The sequence below is a fragment of the Ambystoma mexicanum genome, chromosome 10 (genome assembly GCF_040938575.1).
Source record: "Ambystoma mexicanum isolate Mex_15411 chromosome 10, UKY_AmexF1_1, whole genome shotgun sequence".
NCBI classification, from domain to species: domain Eukaryota; kingdom Metazoa; phylum Chordata; class Amphibia; order Caudata; family Ambystomatidae; genus Ambystoma; species Ambystoma mexicanum.
This window is the reverse complement of record NC_090932.1, coordinates 1,172,702,803-1,172,728,725: the sequence shown is the minus strand read 5'-3', so window position 1 is coordinate 1,172,728,725 and position 25,923 is coordinate 1,172,702,803. Positions and strand designations below refer to the sequence as shown.

At 45.4% G+C, this 25,923-nt stretch overlaps 1 protein-coding gene across 2 annotated transcripts in view; it reads left to right on the top strand.

Moving 5' to 3' along the window:
• Positions 1-25,923, top strand: part of SLC7A4 (solute carrier family 7 member 4) — a 236,396-nt gene that overhangs the window by 190,653 nt on the left and 19,820 nt on the right. For both annotated transcript variants that reach the window (XM_069619120.1, XM_069619121.1), the window contains one exon: positions 2,228-2,336. In XM_069619120.1, the coding sequence (XP_069475221.1) occupies positions 2,228-2,336 (109 nt within the window). The remainder of the gene's footprint in view (positions 1-2,227; positions 2,337-25,923) is intronic.

Below are 25,923 nucleotides of genomic sequence, written 5' to 3'. Positions count from 1 at the left end.
TCCATGTTCAACATGCTCCTTCTAAATGACTGGTTTTCTGTCAAGTGTTCTCCGGCTCCATGGAGCGAGGTCTGATCTGCACTGTTGCAAATGCCTAAATAACGTTATGCAATGTCTCCAGATGTGTTAGCCAATCAGTGGAGCTAGTACTGCCCTCTCCTAATTGTCTGCCCTGCTTCTGTTCCTCGCTGCTACTGGCTTCACTGGTGCCTATGATTCCTGCGCTGAGCATCCTTTGCAAAGTCTCTAGATGTGTTAGGCAATCAGTGGAGCTAGTACTCAGCTCTCCTAATTGTCTGCCCTGCTTCTGTTCCTTGCTGCCTCTGGTTCCGCTGGTGGATCTGATTAATGCACTGAGCATGCTTTGCAATGTCTCCAGAGGTGTTAGCCAATCAGTGGAGCTAGTAATGCCCTCCTAATAGTCTGCCCTGCTTCTGTTCCTTGCTGCCTCTGGTTCCGCTGGTGGATCTGATTAATGTGCTGAGCATCCTTTGCTAAGTCTCCAGATTTGCTAGCCAATCAGTGGAGCTAGTACTGCCCTCTTCTAATTGTCTGCCCTGCTTCTGTTCCTCGCTGCTGCTGGCTTGACTGGTGCCTATGATTCCTGCGCTGAGCATCCTTTGCAAAGTCTCTAGATGTGTTAGCCAATCAGGGGAGCTAGTACTCAGCTCTCCTAATTGTCTGCCCTGCTTCTGTTCCTTGCTGCCTCTGGTTCCGCTGGTGGATCTTATTAATGCGCTGAGCATCCTTTGCAATGTCTCAAGATGTGTTAGTCAATCAGTGGAGCTAGTACTGCCCTCTTCTAATTGTCTGTCCTGCTTCTGTTCCTCGCTGCTGCTGGTGCCTACGATTCCTGCACTGAGCATCCTTTGCAATGTCTCTAGATGTGTTGGGCAATCAGTGGAGCTAGTACTTTCTTCTCCTAATTATCTGCCCTGCTTCTGTTCCTTGCTGCTGCAAGTTGCACTGGTGCCTCTGATCATGCGCTGAGCATCTTTTGCAATGTCTCTAGATGTGTTAGCCAATTAGTGGAGCTACTAGTGCCCTCTCCTAATTGTCTGCCCTGCTTCTGTTCCTTGCTGCTGCTGGTTCCGCTGTTGCCTCGGATTCCTACGTTGAGCATCCTTTCAAAGGCTCCAGATGTGTTTGCCAATCAGTGGAGCTAGTACTGCCCTCTCCTAATTGTCTGCCCTGCTTCTGTTCCTTGCTGCCTCTGGTTCCGCTGCTGGATCTGATTAATGCGCTGAGCTTCCTTTGCAATGTCTCTAGATGTGTTAGTCAATCAGTGGAGATAGTACTGCCATCTTCTAATTGTCTGCCCTGCTCTGTTCCTTGCTGCATCTGGTTGCGCTGGTGGATCTGATTAATGCGCTGAGCATCCTTTGCAATGTCTCCAGATGTGTTAGCCAATCAGTGGAGCTAGTACTGCCCTCTCCCAATTGTCTGCCCTGCTTCTTTTCCTTGCTGCTGCAGGTTGCGCCGGTGCCTCTGATTCCTGCGCTGAGCATCCTTTGCAATGTCTCTAGATGTGTTGGGCAATCAGTGGAGCTAGTACTGCCCTCTCCTAATTGTCTGCCCTGCTTCTGTTCCTTGCTGCTGCTGGTTCCGCTGTTGCCTCTGATTCCTACGTTGAGCATCCTTTCAAAGGCTTCCGATGTGTTAGCCAATCAGTGGAGCTAGTACTGCCCTCTACTAATTGTCTGCCTTGCTTCTGTTCCTTGCTGCTGCTGGTGCCTCTGATTCCTACGCTGAGCATCCTTTGCAATGTCTCTAGATGTGTTAGGCAATCAGTGGAGCAAGTACTGCCCTCTCCTAATTGTCTGCCGTGCTTCTGTTCCTTGCTGCTGCTGGTGCCTCTGATTCCTACATTGAGCATCCTTTCAAAGGCTCCAGATGTGTTAGGCAATCAGTGGAGCTACTACTGCCCTCTCGTAATTGTCTGCCCTGCTTCTGTTCCTTGATGCTGCAGGTCCAGCTGGTGCCTGTGATTCCTGCGCTGAGCATTCTTTGCAATGTCTCTAGATGTGTTGGGCAATCAGTGGAGCTAGTACTGCCCTCTTCTAATTGTCTGCCCTGCTTCTGTTCCTTGCTGCTGCAGGTCCAGCTGGTGCCTGTGATTCCTGCGCTGAGCATTCTTTGCAATGTCTCTAGATGTTTTGGGCAATCAGTGGAGCTAGTACTGCCCTCTCCTAATTGTCTGCCCTGCTTCTGTTCCTTGCTGCTGCAGGTTCCGCTGGTGCCTCTGATTCCTGCGCTGAGCATCCTTCTCAACACCTACCTCATGCTGAAGCTGAACTACATGACCTGGGTGCGCTTCTCCATTTGGCTTTTTGTAGGTAAGTTCTTCTGTCTGCCTTTGCAGGATCTTTTGGCTCCTTACTTCCATCCCTAAGTCAGATCTTATCACATGGTATTTTTGTATTTCTTTGTTTTACATTTTGCATTTTGGAAATCCCTGCAAGCCGTGGAGAGCGAGCCCAACACCTGAGAAGGAACCTCTCTCAGCACATGTATATCACTACTTAAAGGTTGACTCCTCGCCCGCTTATCTGTATGGATTAGACCGAGGAACAGAAACATTCTGTAGAAGAGGAATTGTTAAATGTTATTTGAAACAACAACCATGTGTGTTACCTAGAGGAAACAAAAAGGCACCCAAGAATGCAATTGCATCTCAGAAGATCACACCTGAAATGCACTTAATGACACTTTCTGGGATTACATTTTGTATTTTCAAAGTAATGCTGGTGCCAGGGCCCATTTCGGGTGCTAACGGCCCCCCACCAGAGTTAATTCTCTCAGATATTTAACGAAGGCATCAGGCTTTTTTTTCTGGGGTGCTAATTGTAGTTTGTGAGTGAGAAAAAAGGGTGATCAGGAAATGGCGGGGGTTGGGGTGGCACTAAAGAGCGCCTATTCCATGCCCAAGCGCGGCCCTGGGTAACAGCAGAGGAGGAGATGAAAGATTCAGGGCCGGAGTGGAGATAGGTCTATTTGGAGGTTCACTTTTGGGTAGGCTAAGAATTGCAAATTGCATGCAGGTGATCACTAGTGTTGACACTTATGTGCTGTTGGTTTAAACATTTACAAGACAGAGAGGAAAACATAAGCATATAATCCGGTTAAATCGACTTTACCCGTTAGTTTGGCGCTCCGCCTTGTAAACATGTAAATGTTGCCTGAACAGCATTTACTAATGGATTCCTGTGAAATCCGACTGCTGTTTAGCAGGTTCAAAATGGAGGCACTGTCAGTAGGAATCCATTCGTTTCACACATGCATGAAAATCCCAGGCACGCGTAAAACAAAGTTTTCATGCTACACAGAGCGTGAAAGCACGGTGGTGATATCAACGCCACTCTGTGCCATTTCTCCACCTTGTGTGAATTCTAAAACTGGCTACAGAGTGAAATGGATTCCACCTTGCTTTTATGCCTCCATTTAATGATGACCCCCATGTTGTTTACAGGTAAAACTCTGCCCCAAAGTCACTGATGAAGAGATTGAGGTGGTAGCCAAAGGATGTGGTCTTATTGCACCCATTGACTTTACTACATAGTATTGCTTGGTCAATATGCCACTGCTAGATCACTGGCCCAGTTCTGATGCTTCATGTTAATAGCACAGGCTAAGTGTTCAAAACCTTTCTGCCATCACCTTTTGGTTATGGTATAGTCACCCCGAGTGGGACGGGTATGCCCTGGCGTGGGTCCCGAGCCTGCTGGTTCTAGACACCCAAGCTACTCCTCACTGATGATGCTCAATGAGGACGAAACATGTCTGGGGATGCTTGTGGTCATGTGCAGAAGGCATGTGACCTACCTGTTTGGCCCGACTGCCCCTTTTAGGGTGTGACCAAGCCTGATTTGCATATGGTCTTTCCCCTTATGTAATCGCTTGACAGGCTGAAAGACAATGGTCTGGAGGGTTGCCCAGAGCTATGCCAGTGATTATGATTAATTCAAAACGTTCCAGCCATCACCTTTTTGTTTTCGTGTGACAACGATGGGCATGGTTTGTTGGAGTTCTCATGTAGAAGTGGAGCATGTTCAGAGACATTGGGCTGTAATTAGTATGGGCAGATCTTGATTGCTGATCACAATCATCGTGACTTCCGGTGTCTGCCTTCATAAAGTAGGGATTGGACCTCTCATCAGCACCTTGTATGTTGCGTACAGGTGCTACAGATCTGTACCGTATGATGCCTCACTGTGCTGCCGGCTGGCACCCTTCATATCCTCATTGAGGTTCACATTGAAATCCCCTGAGAAGGATGCTACATTATGAAAGAGCCACTGGAGCATGATCACATGATGTGTGTGTGCGCCACTGTCGACTGTTCTTAATAGACATATACTGGGATGTGCTGTAATATTCTTTCTTTATCGAAAATAACATTCTTACATATAAAAAAGAAGAGCCCAGAGGCATGGTTTTCTGGTGGCTACCACTCAATTGGATCCTTGACACTGTGCATTTAATGCTAATACCTGGAGAAATGGCAGGTGCTTTCTTTGAAATGATATGGCATTTATAATGCGCCTATACACAAGTGTTTCAAGGCACGACGAGGTAAGGGAGGGGAAAGAGAGGGAAGACAGAGACAAGGATCTTACTAGGCCAGGTTACATTGAGAGTAATGGGGAGGGGAAGTGCAGTACATAGGATAACAGTAAAATAAATAAAGACCATAAATAAAAAGTGCGGGCAGCTGGTGGCAAGTGCAAGGGTAAGTGCATACATCAGGTGTCAAGAGCTGGTGGGGGCTACAGGGATACATAAACAGCCCCAGAGTGCAAGGATTGCCAGGGGGGCAGTGCTGGTGTGCAACTTTGAAAGGAGTTGTACAACGCTGTCCCATTGAGAGCGCACATAGGGATTCTTGCATAGTACCAGGGCCCCAACACCTTTTAGAGGAAGGCTTTCCAGCTGGTAGTCCTGATCCATTCGTAGACTCGCACTGCTGCTGAGAGATCCATGGGCAGGTGTGTGCTCCAGCCACGACATAGCTTTGCTATGGGCAGAAAAGGCTATGGCCTATTCAATGCATATTTAAATGTAGTGTTTCATCTTTGTGACGCAGCCACTGATTTGAATATGTGTGGGGGTGCTGTCGCTAAGAGATAATCCTAGATATTGTGGCTGCCCAATATCAGGAATAAATAGTTTGATTGAAAGGGTCTTGCTACTGCGCTCAGCTGTGTTGAGTTCTAAGTTGTAATATAATCATTTAAAAAATGTCTAGGGGCCTCATTACAACTTTTCTAGTCTGGACCGCGGTGATTCCGTGGTGGCGGTAACAAAGTTTCCGCGTCCGCAAGGTTGCGGAAAGACCATCCAATTACGTGCTGTCGGCCGCGCGTACCACACGGACGCGGAAACGTTGTAACCGCCGTCACGGAAATAGACATAGCAGTGCCACAAGTTGCACAAAACCCGTGTCTGCCACCGTCACCACGGACACGGAACCGAAATTACCATGACCGCCGAAACCGGAAACAGAGAGGCGGCCATCATATAAAGCACAATCCATTGCCATGCAGAGTCAGCACAAGCAGAATCCACACTGTGAGAAGCCAAAAGGGACCACCAGCATGTCTGCCTGGATTCCAGCCCAGAGGCAGCGCAAACAGCGCTTTAGTGAGGCAAGGCTAACTGTTCTGGTCGAGCACATAGTGGAGCATGCTGAGATGCTGTTCAGTGCCAATCAACGGCGTGCCACACAGCAGCGGAGGAAGGAAGTGTGGGCGGAAGCAGCACGCAAGTGCACCGCTGTGGGCGTGACTGTGAGGAGTGTTAATGACTGCCACAAGCGGCGTGACGACCTCAGGCTGAGGGTGCGGAACCTGATCTCCACACACCGCCAACACAGCAGTGGGACAGGTGGAGGACCCCCTTCCCCACTGAGGCTGCAAGCATGGGAGGAGCGTTGCAGTAGTGACCTCCACCTTGAGGGCATCCATGGGATCGGGGAGGCTGAGGCAGGAGTGAGCCCACCTGCAGATGCTGGCAAGTGTGCAAACATGAATGCCATATGAGTTTATGTTGAGGGCATGACTGGGCCAAAGGACCCATTAACAACCCCCCCACCCCAGGCAGTGCATGACTGGGCCAAAGGACCCATTAACAACCCCCCCCCCCCAGGCAGTGCATGACTGGGCGAAAGGACCCATCATGAGCCATATGGTGACCAATATCACTACAATGCATTTCCGCCAACAAGCAGATGCATGTAAATGCCACTATTAAATGATCAACCTGTATGATGCATGTGATGCACCCATCAGGCACCACCACATAACTAATTGCATGCCCTCTGTGTCCCCACAGCCATATCAAGTGACAGTGATACTGCACAACAGCCCAGGCAATCCGCTCCGGCACGGGTCCAAGCCAGCGCCCCTGCACAGGAGGATGCTGGCAGCATCTCTGCCCCCAGTAGCAACTGCAACACATGTGCCGGCCACCATCACCAACATCCCCACAGTCTCCACGCTGCCTGATGCAGCACAGGTGCCATCCATCATGCCCATCCAACCCACCACAGAAAGCAGCTGCACTGCAGACGAGGCAGCATGTAGTGACAACAGTGCCCCGGCAGTGCAGTCTGACACAGGGCCACATGGGGAGATGCCCACATTGGATGAGAATGCTCCTAGAAGAGTCAGGAGGAGGATGCACTGGGAGCTACAATACCAGTAAATGCACAATTTGGCAAAGTTACTGAGACAGGGAGAAGGGAGGTGTGACTCGGGTAACTCAAGTCCTAATGTGATGATAAACCCACGGATGTAAGGCAATGTACCATTAATATGTGCATAATACTATAGCGAACGATGAGCCAAAATGACCTTGCAAGCCATCAGAATATAAGCAGATTCGTATTGCCTAATTGTGGATCTGGTTAGTTACACATACATTTTACAACTAGGCACCAAGATGATTTGGCTGTATGGGAGCAGTGAGAAAGAGAAACAGTTTCCACAAGACTGAGGTTAATATGTCCCTTGTGAAGGCATCGAGATCATTGCAGGAATGATGGAACTAACTAGCCGAATTCAGAAGGGAGGGTTTAGGACGCACATGTATGTGTCCAAACAACACTTGGTGTGTATCTGTGCGCATTCTACAGGGCGCCATGATAAATGGGTGCATTTGTGTATGTGTGTTGAGATTTAAGGACGTGTATACAGTTAGCTAGTGTTATTGTGCAATTGTATAGCGTAGTTCTTATGTTTATTACTGTTTAAATGTTGTTTTATTAATGAAGATTGATATGAACACAGGCTTTTGCACATGTATAGATAGATGAGAAATGTGTGATGTGTACTTAGTAGCCCAAACGTCAATTTCAAATATTGAACAGACTATGGATTAATTCCAAAAGGGGGTAGTAAAGAATATGTTTGCTACATAATGATATAGTTGTTCCATAATTAAGCTTTTGGTAAAGTGCAATTGTTGTGCATGGATTTTGAATTTATGAGCATGTATATTTTTTCATTTGTACCCTTTGGGAGTATCTTGGTAATATGTGTTATTCCCACATTGCCAGTGTAAGGTGTTTCTGGTGCTGTACTACCATATCACCATGATCCTGAAGGTAACACACTGGCGGCCGCGCCACGGTTAAGCAACATGTATCAGCTACAAACCACTAAAAACAATTCTCCCAAATATCTCCCTGAAAAACATATGTCTGGAAACCAACTCATCACCAGAAGCCGGAATATTGCCAGACTGCAAACAAAGACATCGGAAAAGGAAAGGTCCAGGAGGCAAGTCTTCTACCACTCACCAAGAGTATAGAAGAACATTCCACCTGACATCAGACTGGCCCCTCTGTCCCACAATTTAGAAACACCTGAAGATGCATATCTTTAAGGAACATAGCATGGTCCTGTAGAAACTCCAGACTGTGTCTATCAGAGGCAAAACAACTAGGGATTTATCCAACTGGTAGTATATGTATTTGCTGTTTTAGGGCCCGATTTCCCTTTGGCACTGTACTAAAATGTGTCAGCATACAGTGGGTCACGGCAGCAGTTCTCTCGCATTGTGTGCAGCGGCTGTGCCAGTTGGATTTTGCTGCCATGTTGCACACGCCTCGGAGATGCTGTTATACAAATACCACAGTTTTGTAGGACCTGTGTGTTGCGCTGTGATTGTCGTAACCAGCGGTAATGCAATGGTCCTAATGAGCAGCTGTGCCACGGTTGTCAAGTGACGCCTCTCGCCAGTTGGTAGGGAGGAAGGTAGCGACAACACAATGGTCTTCATTTTGCATTGCCCTGTCACATGGGTACACTGCCCGCCACTCGTGCAAGTGACTAAACCTTGAGACTATTGCAGAAGCGGAGGAAAACGTACCACGGTCAAAAATGCAGATCAGGGCCCGAGGAAAAATGGAACCCCGGCCAGTGGATTCATTTCTGAGCCATGTCGGGGGATGGTGGTCAGTCATCAGCTTCAGAGCCCAATTGCATTATCTTCAGCACACAGCCAGCATTGTTTGCATCCACAAGGAGGACTTTCATGGTCGACCTCCAGGCCGTCCAAAGGAGAACACCACGAGTTTATGAACAAGAATCAGCAGACTTCTGGAAGTAGCCCCTTATAGAACAGAAGAGTTTGGAAATAGCGGCTTTACCAGCGACTGCGCGCACCAAATGGGCACCCATATATAGAGCATATAAAACAACTGTCTGAAAACCACATTTCCTTTTCCCATCAACAGTCCTAAACTGTGGGAGCAAAATAAAAGGAGATGCAATCCTTTAAGAGGTGCTGCACACAGTAGTCGAAGTGGGCGAAAGTGGTTTGGAGCGGTGCTCCACTGCTTTTTAAAAAAAAACATTTTACTGTTTATATACTTTTATTTGTAAAACGAAACCGTTCCGGAATGGTCTAGATTTAAAATAAAAAAGTAGGAAGAAGTTTAAACTTGCACTCAAAATTCCCTTAAACAGCAGGTGCGTTTGTTTGGGGGTTTGGATTGGGCGTGGGAGTGGGCGTGGTGTTGTGGTTTGTAGGGAGCGGAGGTGCGGAGGCAGGCCAGCACGGAACATAGTTCCACTACTTCTTTGCATGCACTTCGACCACTGGCAGCACAGGCATAAGTCAGCCTTCGGGTAAATATGAAGGAAGGGTCTTTTGGATGGAGCATCGACATAAAAAGCCTGAGGCATGTCGATATAGTCACCAATCTGAAACATGGTCAAATAAACGAAAAGTTAAAGACTAGTCAATATTTATTTTCCCATTTCTTTTTTTTAATTAAAAAAAAAGGTCAACATTGGTATAATTATCTGATAAAACTGCATTTTTCCTTTCCAACAGTGCTGACAAGGGGTAGAGGGTGCAGGGGTGAAGGGGACATTTGTCAAAAGAACTAACAAAAAGAAAGAAGGTGATGTTTCAGGGAAGCAGTGCATCGCAGGTTTGCTAATCACCTTCACACTTGTGTAGCATTATTGGCTATTCATGTCTCTACTTCAAATAAAGAAAAACTGCTTTTATGGCCTCCTCCCCATTCAGGAGAGTGATTCGCCCTGTCACTCTCCCCATCCTTTTCATTAGTCCCAACTGATTCAAAGGGGGGCCAGTGAATCCCTTCACTGCAGTCCTTTGATAACATTTGTTTAGACAGTCCTATATATACACACACAGGTGGGGAAAGATGTAGGAATTCTATGAACACATATGCCCACACAATCTACACACTCTGAAAAGTGAAAATATTTAATGTATAGGTCAAAACATTTTCGTTTCCCCAATTCCCCTCATTGTATGTGCTATTGTTATTGGGTAGGGAAAGGAAATTCAAATGAGGGCGGGGGGTGGTGGTCCTATAAAAACGTTTGAAAGTGCCCCAGGAATTTCACAGCCTATTTGTCATAATAGAAAACAGATCTGTGACCGGTGGGTTACGCAGCTATTTGCAGTGACTGCTCTTCCCAAATAGCCATTTAACAGACCTTTGATTCTGTGACCTTAGGAGGCACCATTGCCCATATGGTTGCATACAGATCTCTGCTACATCTTCTCAATCCGCGCAGGGTGGGGGGATCTGATACGCCTTCACATGCTCTTCCACCCCTCCCTTAGTGCTTTAAGCCATCTACCCTTACCTGTGGCAAACAAGCACACAGAAATGTACTTTCACTCTAACTCTGCCTTGATCTCTGCATACTCCCCAACTCTGTGCTTTTATTTTACAACTATATTGTTTATTTATAAGACCAAAACAACCATTAGTACCCAGCAAGGGTCAATGAGCTTGTCAAACGCAAGCTCACTGACCTTCGCCCGGGCCTTACCTGCTCTAGAAGGCTCGGAGCTCCGCGCAGCGACTGGCCGCCATGGAAAGGGAGAAGGGACTAATTCTCCCTTTCCATTGCGGCCATTTTGTTTGTTTACTTTTTTCTTCAATTTACTTCAATGGCCGCCATGGAAAGCGAGAAGGGACTACGTATAGTCCCTTCTCCCCTTCCATGGCGGCCATTTTCTTTGTTTACTATGGCCACCACTGAAAGAGAAAACTGACTACGTTTCCTGTCCGTGGAGGCAATTTTTTAAAAACTTTTAAAACTTGCAATGCATCTCGCAGCTGGAAAAAAGCCACCATTAGTACCCCGGTCCTGATGGCAATAAGCCCCTCGACTGCAGGCCATTACCGCATACGGTAATACCCCCGGGGCCTTCGTAACTATGGGCCCCGGGGGCATTACCTTATGCAGTAATAGCCCGCAGTCTGTGGGTTATTGTCTAAATAGATCCTTCATTCCCAGCTTTATTATTTCCATTTTTGTACTTTTAGCTCTGTCTTTTAGAATAGAAGTGCACATCTAGAGGTCTCAGTATAACAATGTGCTCCTTTGCTGATTAGTTAGGGTGGCCAAACGGCCAATTCTTTGTGTGACTGTCCCATTTTACAGGACCGCGCCCAGTGGCCTTCCGGGGGCCTTTGTCGGACATGGCATAGTCCCATTGTGCTGCTCACTCAGCCCCCCCTCACTTTTACTGAAAAACCTGGTATTCGCCATTTACTTTCCCGAAAAAAAACTCTCCTACACTTCACTCTTCTACATTCATTACGTCAAACATTTACTTCTTCTTACCTTGTCTTAATCTTCACATTGTAAAGGTGACAATGGATATGAGTAAGGTTAGCTGTAAGCAGGGTCGGACTGGGGCATAACATTGTCTCAGGATCTAATAAAAAGTGGCCCGCAGTTACAAATGGCAATTCATTCCTTTTGTGCCAGACTGTTTTAATAGTACTCAAAGGTGAGGTTTTTGATAAAATGTAATGCAAATTGTGCAATTTAAAGAATATTTATTTATTTATTTGCATTTGTATAGTGCCCGTTAGCCCTCAGGCATCAGGGCGCTGTGGAGAATGGGTTACACAGAGGCCACTGGGGCCAGAAAGTGGTTACAAGTTACAGTGATGCCTTGAAATACATAGTTGCATATAGACAGGTAGTATAGACAGTGCATACGTATTGCAGTGGTTGCAGGTTGCATTGATGCAATGATTCCGTTGTTGCATATAATTGAGAAAAGGTATACACAATGCATAGATAAGGCTAGAAGGATCCATAAGTGGAGGGCAAGCAGGGACATACAAAGTTTTGAACAGCCAGGTTTTGAGGCCTTTGCGGAAAGCCCAGTAAGAGTCTTCAGACCTGAGGATGAGTGGGAGGGACTTCCATTGCTTGGCTGCAAGGACAGGGAAGCTAGAGCCACCTGCTTTGGCGCGTTTGAAGGAGGGTTGCACTAGCCTATGTGCATAGGGGATTCTGATGAGAATGGTTGATAGTGGTTTGGAGAATCTTTGGGAGTGGTATCGTGGCGCTGATTTGGATATGCATCTATGTGTAATGGTTAGGGTCTTAAAGAGTATTCCTTCCCGGATGGAGAGCCAATGTACCTTCCTGCGGGTAGCTGATATGTGTTTGGTTTTGGGGAGGTTGAGGTCAGCTCTTAAGGTATTATTTTGAATGACTTTAAGTATTTTTTCGGTTGTGGGAAGAGGTGCCAGCGAATAAAGTATTGCAATAGTCTAGTCTAGCACCTACCACGGTGCGAGCGATTGTCAGGCAGCTATTACGGGGAAAGGAAGGTTTTTGCAGGGTTAAGGAGTTTTGTGGTGTATGAAGCTGAGGAGGCGATAGCGTTGACTTGTCTGGTGAGTGTCAGCGATGCATCTAGGTAGACTCCAAGGGTTTTTACTTAGGGCGAGACTGAGATAGGGATGCCATTGATAGTGAAGGTTGAGTATTCAGGTTTCAGTTCAGAGCTGTTGGGTGTCCTATGATGAGGAGTTCTGTTTTGTCATCGTTCAAGCAGAGGCTGTGGGAGGCCATCAGTGCTTGAACGATGGTGAAGGTTTAGTTTAGTGTAGCAGCATCTCCTGAGTAAGTGCCAGAGAGGGGGAAGAGAATTTGGGTATCATCTGCGTAATTTGTATATGCAATTTCAAGGGAGTCAAGGAGATTGAACAGGGGTTTTGTGAATATATTATAGAGTGTGGTGGAAACACACAAGCTTTGGGGGACCCCACAATTTATTGGTGAGCGTGTTGCCCTGGCACTCTCAGAGAAGACTTTCATTCTCCTACCTTCTAGGAAGGAGGCTATCCACACTGTTGCTTCTGGTGAGAAGGAGGTTGCTTGGGTGAGGTGACGGCAGAGTATACTATGGTCAACTAAATCAAACGCTGCTGAAAGGTCTAGAAGCAGCAAGAGGGCCAGTTTTCCTTTATCTCTGACATCATCCATTTGATTTTTTTAAGTCGAGGAGGGCAAATTCGGATCCATGCCTAGGGCAGAAGCCGGATTGGCAGATTCCAAGTATACAGTGTTGTTGTATTTGGACGTACGCTGCTTGGTCAAGTATTTTTAACATGAAGGGAATGGTCGTGATGGGGCAGTAGTTGTTGGGGGAAGTTGGATCAAGGGGGATTTTTTTAAGAGCGGTAAGACCCACGCTTCTTTGAGGCTTGCGTAACCACACTTGAGGTGAAGGAGGAATTTATGACTGCCGTGATAAAGGGGGCCAGAGTTTCAGTGCAGTCGTTGATCAGGGGGGCTGGGCATATGTCGCCTTTGTATCTGGATGGCTTGACGCTTTTCAGCATGTTTAGAGCGTCTTGGTCAGAAATGGTATTGAATTTGAATAGCAGTGTGGACTTGGGTGGGGCAGAGTGTGTGGCCTGGGTGGTGTTGGTCAAGGTGGGTTGTTTAGAGTTGGTCAAGGTGTTTTGTTTGGTGATGATTTTGTTTTGGAGTAGTCTGATTTTATTTAACATAGCACTTTGGATGCCGTCGCACCGTGCGCGATCTTTGGATAGCTGGGATGCGGGGAGACTGGGGTCTCCAGTTCCTTGAGGATGGAGAATATTTCTCTGGTGTTTGAGGTTGCATTGGCAATTCTGGAATTGAATGTGTTAGCTTTGGCTTGTATAATTGCATTTTTATATTGTTTGGATACAGTCAGGAATTCTTGTTTGAGGGTGTCAGAGGGCAGGTTTCTCCAGGAGTATTCCGATTGTCTCTTTTTAGCTCTGAGTTCAGAGAGGTCCTGGGTAAAACAGGAGTTCGGGCATGCTAGAGGTTTCGCTTTTTTAGGAGCTATCATTTCGATGGCCTTAGCTAGAGTTTTGGTATAAAGGTCAACCAGACTATTTGTGTCAAGGCTGGGTGGGATAACTGGGTTGAGGGCTTCTATATAGGGAAGGAGGTTTTCTTTAGTGAGCTTAACGGCACTGCGGGCAAGGGAGGAGGGTATCGTGGTGGTGGGAGTTTTGGTGTGTTCAGCGATGGGGATGTTGAACAGGATGATATGATGGTCTGACCATGGGCAAGTGGTGTTTGACGTGATATCGATGCGGCAATAATGGTCGGCTAGTCAGTCTAAGGATCGTCCTTTGTCATGTGTGGGGCAGTGGATGCAGTGATTGAAGCTGAGTGCGGATAGTGAGTTTGCGAGAGAGGTGGCTGGTGTGTTGTTGGGGTCATTGAGGCCTAGGTTCAGGTCACTGAGGAGGAGTATTTGAGAGGTAGGTTTGGTGTTTTCTTGTAATATTTGGAGAAGGTCTTCTTCGAAGGTAAGGATGGGGCCAGGCGGCCGGTAGACTAGATGGGCGGTGTTAGTGTTGGAAGGTGATATGAGCATTATTCAGCAGCAATGGTGAACACTAATAGTCACATAGTGAAGAAACCCATCAAACTTGCCCACAGTGGCCCAATTTGGCCCAAAACACTGTGCCACTCCAGCCTTTTGCATTTTTTGTTCAGGCATTGCCCTATTACACTATAGGCCAGTCCGAGCCTGACTGTAAGGTTTGGATTGGGGTCAAGGAGGACTAGGGGGAAGAATATGGGTTAAAAAAAGAGGGGGGTACAAAATGTATCCCACTGCAATGACAAAGTGAATATTAGAAGTGAAAGACAGAAGTAAAAGTATGAAGAGGTTAAAGTGACAAAGTGAATATACAGCAAAGTGAGTACAGAAGATGTAAAGACATACATCCAAAAACTTAACATAACAGCAAGGGTCATTCCATGCATTTTGAAACGGCTCTGCAACTGCTTTGAGACAGACCCCTGGCAGCACGTCTCACTCACACTCTGCCAACGGTAGGGGACAGGCCTGACTGCCGATCCTGTACTTTGACTCCCAGCCCTTCTTGTCCACCTCACCACTTCACTCTGTGAGTCTCGTTGTGCTGTTTTACACCCTGCCCATTGCTATTGAGGACTCGTTGTTTCTATTTTAGTAAGGCAAACTACAGCAATGTTTCCTACATAGGCTTTTCATACTAAGGGCTGCATTATGAGTTAGGCGGTATTTTTCTGTAAACATGTTAATCTTTACTGTCACTGGATCTGGCAGACTTACATCTAGATTACAAGTGGGGTGGTACAGTGTTAGTCCCCACTCCTGGCTTTCATAGGACTACATGGGGACTTAGGAGAATTTACTGCAGGTAGTAGTTTGTGGTGTTTTTGCCAGTAAAGTGGGAGAGGTACCACAAGGTCATGAATGGATGGATCTCCTCCACTTTACAACAAAAATAATCGGTGGTGCAAAAAAGTGGAGGTAAATTGGTGGTAACAGTATTACTGGCGTGTTTAACTGACCCGCTAAACTCATAAAGTGCTCCTAAATGTATTGTTTACAATGAAAGTAAGCACCATATTAAGAACATAACGCCCGGGAAGATAACATTTGGCTTGTTAAAACCTGGACAAAAAAAATTGAGCAGATATAACATGTTACATTTTGAACTGATAATGGATAAAATCTGCATTTATAAAATGTTTGCACCCAGGAACGTGGAATAATGATTTGCACCTCAGTCGGCCTCCCTCATCATTCAAACATGATGCGATCAGGTCCAATGAACCGTGCGCAAGTGCTTCCAGACGGATCTACGTTAAAATCCCAAAAAGCTTGAGGTACAAAATTGCAAAGCCGATTTGTGTGCATTTTGAACCTCGAGATTTTTGGATTCTGTTGTTTTGTCCACTGCTTTCCATTTAATGTATGCAGCGGACACCCCGTCAACCCTATAAACCCAGAATGCTGAACTGGGAGAGCAGGGGACACCCCTGCAACTCCCCCCCCTCCCGCGCTCACCTAGTTCGGTATTTTCGGTTTTGTCATTTTCTATCATGCCAAATGCGCAATGAAAGCGCATTCAGCATTTTATTTACGTTATTTTGGTGCGATCCTCTTCCTCAGGGGTGGACTGGGAACTAAAAGTGGCCCTGGAAATAATTACTGGGGACCAAAAGAGGCCCTGGAAATAATGTTCAAAGTGGCCCCATATGACACATTTTCAAGAAGCTTAATGCTTTTTCTATGAGAAAATTTGGAAATACCACACAAAAGAGGCCCAGGGTGCAGAGGCCCACCGGGAAATCTCCAGAGTTCCCTATAGGCTAGCCCACCCCTGCTCTTCCTGAGAACTTCTTGTAATCTCAACTGTGTGTGGTTATGCTGTCTCTGCAGAGAAGAGTTTTTAAAAGTCCCTAGGGGAGCCCAATAAACCTTGCAAACAAAACAAAATGTTCGCTACACATGAAACAAAATGGCTGTTGCCCTACTGGTAACCACGATTTCCATGGGGGAGGATGTTGCAATGCAAATCACTTTTCCAGGGCATGCAAGTGGCGATTGTCCTGCAAAATGATTTTGGAAAGTCGCCCACTAGGCACTCCTTCCCAGGGACACCATTTCACCAAAATACCAGGTTACAAATGTATATATGATTCAGCTACCATTACGATAGAAGAAACCTATTAGACTGGTCTGCGTGCACAGAGGGGAGTGCACCTGATAATGTTATCTTTGCTGGAGTATAATACCTTTGAAAGGTTATTTTCAAAATACCCAAGACCCCCCCATAGTTTTTATTATCTAAGCAGTGCACCTGATAATGTTACCTTTGCTGGAGTATAATACCTTTGAAAGGTTATTTTCAAAATACCCAAGACCCCCCATAGTTTTTATTATCGAAGCGTAATACTGGGTGCCGGAGGACTTTAAAAAAAAAAAATACTGTAATATCATTGCTACACACATAAATTCATAGCACCACACAGTGCGCACATAAATTCATAGCACCACACATTGCGCAATGTCCATAATGAATATGCCGCTGCAGGGGCATGCACTACTGCAAGTGAAAGAAGTAAATATGTTTTTCAATCAAAATCTTTTACGTAACATAGAGAGAAGGGGGCGGTGTCTGGTCCACAAATATACCAGCCACCACTGGTGGCTGGTGAGTTGTTTTTTGGAGGGTGTAAATATTTGCCACAAGTATGTGATTGCGACTGAACATAGCGAGGGAGCTCGAACTAACGAAAATGGGTTGGGGGGCACCCGTAGGGATTCTTCTCCCTCCCCAGAGTAAATGGTTCAAATAATTTAGTTTAGTTATTGAAGCTGAACTGTCCCTCTCATGAATACGAACAACACAATGGTAACCAAATTGTCTGGAGCTATGGGACACACCCACCCATCCAGAACACTCAAAAACACACATCACATCACTTCTCATGTTTCATTCACCCACCCACCAGTCACTCACACCTTTCACGTACATCCACTCATTACATTGTCTACACAGGCACACACCCACATACCCAGAACATTCAAAAACACACATCACATCACTTCTCATTCACCCACCATTTACTCACACCTTCTCTTACATCCACTCATTTAATTCTCTACACACAGGCGCACAGCCACCCACCAAGAACATTCAAAAACTCACATCACATCACTTCTCATTCACACACCAGTCACTCAAACCTTCTCTTACATCCACTCATTTAATTCTCTACACAGGCACACACGCAGAACATTTATAAACACACGTTTGTTTGTTTGTTTGTTTCTTTATTTATTTGGGAATGTGCACCGAACCCTTAGGTACCTGGGTGCAACAGATATAAGAATACTTAAGGCTTAGTTACAACATATACAAAGAGTACAACCATGGACAATCACCTTAGATGGCACGTGCTGGTTACAAAGATGCCATGGTGCTGTAGGTCATATAAAGTGGTCAAATAGTACAATGGGGCTAATGACTTGGTTGCAGTAGGTACAATAGATGTAGTGGAGTCATAAGCCAGAGTTACCATGTGACTGTTATAGTGAAGCAGTAATACTAAGGTTAATTAGTGCTTTAAGGTGAGACGGAGATAGGGAATTCATGAACAGGGGACAGCTCAGTGCTGGATTGGAGTCTGGTGTTAGTAGTCATGGGTACGGAGCCAGATTGACATGTTGCGTCTGAATTTTAGGTAAGGGTGTTCAGTTCTCAGGGCTGGGAGGGGAGTGCATTCCAAGATGAGACTGATTTGACCAGGAAACTGGAGCCGTCTGCTTTGGTTAGTTTGACTCTTGGGATCTCTAAGATGTGGGCATTGGCTGATCTAGTTGGTCGTGTTGAAGTTTTCCTCGTTATTCTCTCTGTGAGATATGGGGGTGCTATATTATTCAGGCACTTGGAGGTAATTGATATTGTTTTAAGAAGAATCCTGTCGTTTATTTTTAGCCAGTGGTGAACTCTTCTGAAGTTTGATATATGTTCTCTGTTGGGTATGTTCAGGGCCGCTCTTAGGGTGTTATTTTGTAGCCTTTAAATTTTATCCAGGATGTATTTATTGGCTCCTAATTATAGGGTATTGCTTTAGTCCAGTTTGGACATAACTAGTGTATTAGCAAGAGTGATGCAGCTAGTTTCGGAAAGGAAAGGTCTGCAGGCTCTGATAGGTTTGCAGGTGTGTAGGCAGTGGAGAAGGCTAGGGAGTTCACTTGTTTACTGAGTGTTAAGGTAGAGTCAAGGTAGAAACCTAAAGTTTTTACTTCAGACATCACCTTGATTGTGTTGCCGTCAATGTTGAAAGTGGCGTAACTGGAGCTGAGTTTTTTAGGTTTGCCTCTGAGCCCAGGATCAGTATCTCAGTTTTATCGTCGTTCAGGCAGAGGCCGTGGGAGGCCATCTATGCCTGAATGAGGAGGTATATCTTGTTTACCAAGGCCGTATCCTCGACATAATTACCCGAAAGGGGAATGAGGATCTGGGTGTCGTCTGCATAATTTGTGTAGGTGACACCCAGTTTGTCCAATTTGTCGCAGAGGGGGTTGGTAAAGATGTTATACATAGTAGGTGAGACGCAGGATCCTTGTGGTACACCACAGGTAGTTTGGATTGGGTCTGCAGAAGCTGAGGGGGAAAGACTCTCATCGTGCAGTTAGCTAGAAAGAACTGGACCCAGGTTATAGCATCACTTGAGAAATGGGCAGCCGACTCAAGGTGTTTGCATAAGACTGCATGATCCACCAAGTCGAAGGCTGCCGATAGGTCAAGGAGGAGTAGCATAGCTGTTTTCCCATTGTCCTTCAGCTCATCAATTTGGGTCTTAAGATCAATTAATGCTGTTTCCGTACTGTGTTGTGGACGAAAGCCGGATTGACGGGAGTCCAGAAAGTGGTTGGCTTCAAGTCCTGAATTTGAAGGTAACCACATCACTTCTCATTCAGCCACCATTCACATACATACATCTGACACGCACTTCACACATGCAAAATACACATCATATTACCAAAGAAAAGCCTTCTCACCTTTTTCTTGAAGCTTTGGTCCGTCCTTCCAGATCTCCTCGGCTCCTCTGTGCTGCTCACAAACAGGAAACAGAAACCTCTTCCTGGTTCCTGTATGTGAGCTGTATGGAAGCCGAGGAAAAAGGGGTTGGAGCTGAACGCAACATGTGCCACATGTCACGGTCAGCTCCAACCCCTACTGAGTGCCTCCCCAGCCCAGCCTTCACCCTGATGGGACTGGGCCAGGACCTGGTGTGGTGGGACCCCCATGCTGCAAGAGGGCCCGCTACACCAGGAGCACCCAGGATTATTTTGAAAAAAAAATTCTTTAAAAATTAAAATATTGGGGTCGGAAGGGAATCCCAGGAGTTGTAACTGTGGCCCCCAAGGGTCGCAGTTGTGAACCCTGGTGACCCCCAAATGTCGTCCCTTCTCCTTCCACGCTCACATTCTTTGCCATGCTATGAGGCATGTCCATTTCAGCTGCAGAACTGAGCATACAAAGTTTAAGGCTGAAAAGCACAGACATGTTTGTAAAACATTTTTTCTGCCCATCATCTGCTCCACAAATACCACAATCTAGCAGCCGAAGTGAGAGTTGAAGTCGGTTCTCTGCTTAACACACTTACTAACAACTCCCATGTGAACGCTGCAGTTGGATCCCGATTTAACTTCGAGGTCAAGAAACATGGAGTGGCCTGGAGTGGAGTTGGGAACTACTTGTGCATGAAATGCCCTGTAAGCACGAGTATGAACGCACCCATCCACTGCAGTGGCAACTGATGCATTGTGGAGGGGCAGGAGATGCCACACCCGGTGTCAACGGAACAGTTCACTGCACCCCATCAAATCCGCAAGTGACAGGCAGCCTAACACGGCCCTTCCACACACAGGAATATCGTATATGAACTTCATATGTGCAGCAGGGCAGGTGTGCTCTTTAGAGCCATCCCCAACATGCAAAGTCATGTCTTCACACAGGCAAATTAGCAGGAGCTGCAAACCTGAGCCAACAACTTCCTAGGGGTCTTTTTGTCACCCGCTCCCGTATTGCACAGTCTATGGTAGGTCCAGTAGCAGAAATGCAACACTCAAGTGATCTCGAGAGGGAATGCTGTTGACATGGTCATAGTGGCTAGCTGGGGACTAGGTAGCTGGGTCTCTGCATCCTCATTGCCTGTATCCTGTTTCAGTCCCTTGAACTTGGCAGCTGAAGAATATGTGGCTTCACTCACTCAGCACACAGCATATAGACTTCTTCACAGAGTCTTTCATAATATAACTCATAAATGTATGGAACCAGGAGGGGGTACGTTTTATAGTTTGGCCTGCTCAAGATGGTGGCCAAAGTCTTCCAAGATTTTACAGAGTTACCTGAGTCGCGGTGGAAAGTAGAGTGGCCTTGACCGGGCTGTTGCACACGCTGCTGAAGTGTCTGTTTGGCTCTGAGGAACCACTAAAGGTCCTACAGAAATTTGCATCAAGTATGTTTCAATATGAACTTTGTGGTTGCATCAAGGATTTTTGGAGACTCCCCACACCCGACATCCAATGAAATATGGCGCCTACTCCTTGTCACGGCTGAAGTCCCTCCACTTTTTTCAGCGGGCACTTTGATATGCTAATGTCTGGTGACACCACATTCAATTGGTATGTTAATGAGTCCCCTCACTTTATATTTGAGGACTTGACCCCTGCTACGGTTCTTTAAATCTTTTCAGAAGGATTTTACATAGTGTTTGCGTATAACCTTCAAACGTTGTTACCTTTATATGTAAAGTACTCAAGGGAAATGTCTTTATATTTAATGTTGCAAAGTAGGAGTTAAGTGAGAATTAAGGTTTGATTTGTAGTGGAATGGACTTTGTTTATATTCCCTTATCGTCATCTTTTGTAGAGTTTGTACCCATAACTATTTTTATTTTTAAAAAAGAAAATTAATTCAGCTAAAGCCATAGCACATTTATCGAGCTATGTATGTTTGAGTTAGGAAACAAAAGGCGGTGTGCAATTTTATTTTTCCTATGATAAACACACATAGTGGCTGACTCAGTGTTAAATGCCTAGATTACGTGGTCTTCATTACTCTGAGACCTACTCTTCCTCCTCACAGTCCTATATTATTGAGGGAGAGTTCCCCACAACAGACCTGTGCATAAGCCATATACATTGTATTGCTTTATTTTGCTAAATAAATTCCCAAAGCCCCGCTTTTCTAATGGGGTTTGGCTTCTGTTATGTCCTTTTATACACTACCTCATGCTACGCCTACATCCACTTCAAAGAGGTAAAGACTGGATTATTAGTAAGAGTAGTACTGAGAGTAATTAAGATCACTGGAAAGTAATCAGTGCATTACCCCATCATCCCTCTTTCCCATCCCAATGCCATATTCTTAAGGAGCAAGAACATGCAAAGAATTTGCAGAACACATTTGAATGCAATCAGAATACAATAGTTTAAGAGCTGGCAGCATTATGAACTGAGGGGCCCAAAATGGATGTCATTAATGACCACGTTCATTGTATAATGAAATATAGGTGTAGTGGGGGTCGCCCAAGTGGCAGCCTTTCTAATCTCTCTCAAAGGCACCCGTTCAGCATCGGCCCAGGAGGACGCCATCCCACTCCTATAGTGACCAGGATCAATTTAGGAAGGGGAACCTGTAGTTGCTCATGTCCCAGTATATCGTTTCCCATATCAATCTGCTGAGGGTGGCTATGGATGCTTTTGATCCCTAATGGCAATGGCCATATGTTTAGAACAGGGAATCTGATTCCCAGAAAGAAGCTGTGCATTGCAGGTGACTTTTCATTCCCCATCTCACATCTAGAAGGAGGTGGCATTCATGGGTGAAAGTAGCAAAAATAAAACTTATCAAGACAACTGCCCTGTGGCTTCTTTCTCCAGAGCTTGAAACGTTTCCTATTGTATTGCTTGGAGCAGAGTGGGCGAAAACCCTGTTACAGAGGGGCGGCATAATTTTTAACAGTCACAATACCACCCCATAGTTTGCAAAATGCACAAACAATGCTAGTTGCGCTCCAAGGTGGAGACGACCAGCCCTTTTTTTAAACCTGCAGTTATAAAGTCCAGTATCCGCAAGAGGTCACATTCTAGAGGTTAAAGGGCCCGAGTTGAACACCATTTAGCAAATGTTCATGTTCTTTCATAGCATTCCTTTAAGGTGAATGGCGTTCTAGATTGTTCTACAGCCATATTGCCTCAGCTGACGTTCCATTGGATATTATTCCCGTCCTCCCACTCTCCAAGCCATGAGGTATAATCTCTGCAATGTGGGGAGTGGAAGATGATGGAAAGGGGAGAGAAGGAGTGGGAGCCTTCATTTTTCAGACTCCTTGATCTACAGGAGTAGTGGGAACCAACACATCCTGTGCCATATGAGGCAACTAAGGTGGCTTTGGCCCTGTCCAACCTCATCCTTCATAGTACTTTCAACAATAAGGGGATACTAGATAACATGAACTGCTCTGAGCTCAAGTGTGGATTTAACCCCCTAGGAGGCTGGCTTCTGTATTCCTCCCTTCCTGTGCACAGATAACAGATAGCACTTAATGCCAAAACCAGAAAATCTCTGAGGTGTTGAATGTGATGAGGACTGGTGAGACACCTTGAATGCACATGCTTAAATGCTCCACTCATCTCTTAATACTAAGACTAGCCTTACATTTGGACCCTAAGTTGCTAAGTGGGTTTTCACCATTTCCTGTTTTACTCACTCCCTGCAGATCCAGAGAAACGGTGACTGCTCTGGAGGTGCTGTTTGGTCATTTATGGCCTTATAGAAGCCATGGACCTGTCCACATAGCAAAGCCTACATCCTGATTAAGTAACCATTTGTTACTGTTGACTATACTGATGGCCCTGATGAAGGATAGATCTTTTTTCCATAGATCATTTGCCGAAACCATCTGGCCATATATAAATGAAAATAACTTGCTTAATCTACTAGGAACACGCTTAAAAGAAACCTGATGAAACAAAGGTATTTAGAGTGAAAATCATATTCTTTATTCAATAATTGTGTACTAGTTTGGTAAAAGCACACTGTACTGTTTGTACTATTAATGGCTGAAAGAAATTCAATTTCCCTAGCTTCTACAGTTTGAGAATAAGCCAAAGTTCTCCTAACCACTCTCTCACCCAAAACAGGATGGGACAGTAAACACTGTCTCTGTCCAGGTGTGGCATATGGTATATAGTGACCCTTTGCAGACCTTTCTGAATACCTTCCAACAATGAGTGATATATATTAAGTGCACATATAATTACATTGTGTGCAGCTGCTTCTTGTCGACTCACTCCGACTACATATTTTAGTTTATTCCAGGGTTATTGCGAGGTGCGTGCCTTACCTGAGTCGTTTAACACTTACACTCAGAGAAGAGATATAGTCTATCCTGTCGGGAAGCCACCTCGGCCCCTGAAGACACAGGGAGGCAAGACCTAAGGACGGAAGCCTGTAGTTGAGGTGAAATACCCTTGTGGGAAAGAAAAAACAAGTGTAGAAGGATGATGTCAACAGTGCCAGCAATCAGGTGAGGATGCAGAGTCCCAGTTGGAACAAGAGCAAAGCAGCAAGTGGAGAAACGGGGAACAACAGAGCAGCCGGGAGGCAAGTGGGATCCAGAGAGAGAGCGAGTAAGGGGGAAGACAAAGATACTAACACTCAGGGCAAGGAAGAAATGATAATCATGGCAAACGATTGAATATTTACAGAGAGGCTGCTCTCTTGCAGCCTGAATGCCATGCACTGCCACTGTGTCCGGGAGCAGCGCATGCAGAAGCGTCCCAGCGCCATCTTTGGAAGGTCAATGTGGCCGCCACCTTGTGATGGGCAATGTTGATACGGAAACCTGCGGGCGCATTCTGACAGTTATGAATGTAGTTTGGTTTGCAGTTTGGTTTGCATTAATAATAGTCAGTGCTTTACTCTACCGAATGCCCTCTGGTGATTTAAAAGAATTAAGTGCATTCTCTCAAAGTGAAAATATAGCCTTAACTACATTTATGACCATGTGTAGAACATATCTTTCGCTGCTTTACAGTGTTAAAAAGTGAGAGGCATTGCTGTCTACATTGGCATTGCCAGTGCAGCTCCAGAGAGGTGAGATGGCTTGTATGCATACAAGTGGAGCCCTTTATTTGTTTGACAATAGATTTGTAAGCTTTGTGTTCAAAGTGGTTTTAGGAGCATGAAAATCAGGATCGGTCACCAGAGGGCTCTCAATTACAACCTATATTTTCTTCAGCCTCTGGACTTTCAGATGAGCCATTTTCTCTGCCCATGCTACTTATAAGAGTGAAAATACCTTCTTTTTGTGTATCCATCCCCCTCCCCCAAAATAACTAGCAGCAATCTGATGGCCACGTATTCAGCAGTCACCGGAGGGTTGTGACATCCCTAAACCCAACCTTTAACTCCAGTGCCTGCCTTTTGCCAGCTTCTGTGTTTGAAGTTATATATTTCCGTCCACTACTGGTGATTCCATCAAAGTCATGGGCTATTTGATGACATGTGAAGTCATTGGTTGTCAAAGGTTGGTTACAGACCTATATGGGTGGTGTGACACAATTCTCAATAAGTCAAGTAGCCAGTAATTAAGTTTACAGTTTTTATTAAAACAAAAACAACAATAGGAATAAAAAGGTAAATGGGGCCCTACTCTAGGGACGGGCTCTATATTCTTTTCCTCGACTTTTCAGGGGATCCTACCTCCCTAGCACAGGTGTTGCTACTCGCAAAAGGTCTTGACAAATATTGCTTCACTACAGCCAAGGTACCTCTACTGTCTATGGTATTTAGGCCCCTTTACTAAAGAGGGGCCTACAAACCATAGCTGTATAAATTCTATCCAACTCTTTTAGTGACTTTCTAAGTGACCTAATCAGGAATATTCTTATTGCTCTCTCGTATCCAGTTTCTGGTGACAGATCTTTCACTTAATGTTCTAAATTTGCATGCACTCTAGTTTCAATTCCGCTTGTATTGAATTAGTTGATCCTAGTTCGTTGGTAAGAAAAAATGCTTGTAGGTTTTTAAGGTGCAGAGGAGAAACTACAACCCCGGCATGTGGGTTGTTTACGGGACACTTTAGAAGAAAAAGGTACCCTAATTTGGGAACTCGTGTCCCCTGCACACTATCATTGGCTCAATCAAAAAGCCCAACTTTCAATAAATTGATAATTTTATTGTTAAGAATACTTAGTAGGTAGTTTGGGAAGTTATTTAATCATCAAATGTTGTATAACGTTCAGTCTGTGGTAATTTCAAATGAATTCACCTTTCCCAAATTAGGGAACTTTTTTCTTCTAAAAAGACAGTCTTTCACTTCTCCTCTTTCAGCCATTATACTCTTTCCCCTGGTCTTATTGCTTCTTTCACTTCTCCTAGCTCCAACTCCTCCCTGATCTTACTCCTCCCCTCACTACTCCTACCTCTGTTCTTCTCCACCCTCTTTCCCTGTGTCCCCCTCTCTCTCGCCAGTTCTTTATTCTCTGCCTTCCTCTCCTGGTCCATCTCTAACCACTTCTATCTCCATTCCTGCTTAACCTTCCTATTCTTACTTCTTTCCCTCTTCTTGTACTCTCTCTCAACCACTATCAACTCCTCCCTCTCTCCCTTAACCTCCTTCATAGAGTATCCTCAATCACACTCTTACTCGTACCTAAGCATACAACAAAGATCGGTACCACTGTCTTAGTCCCAACACCTTACATTCGCTCTTCAAGCATGCCAAAAAGTGTCCTCCAAGTCCTCATCCACCT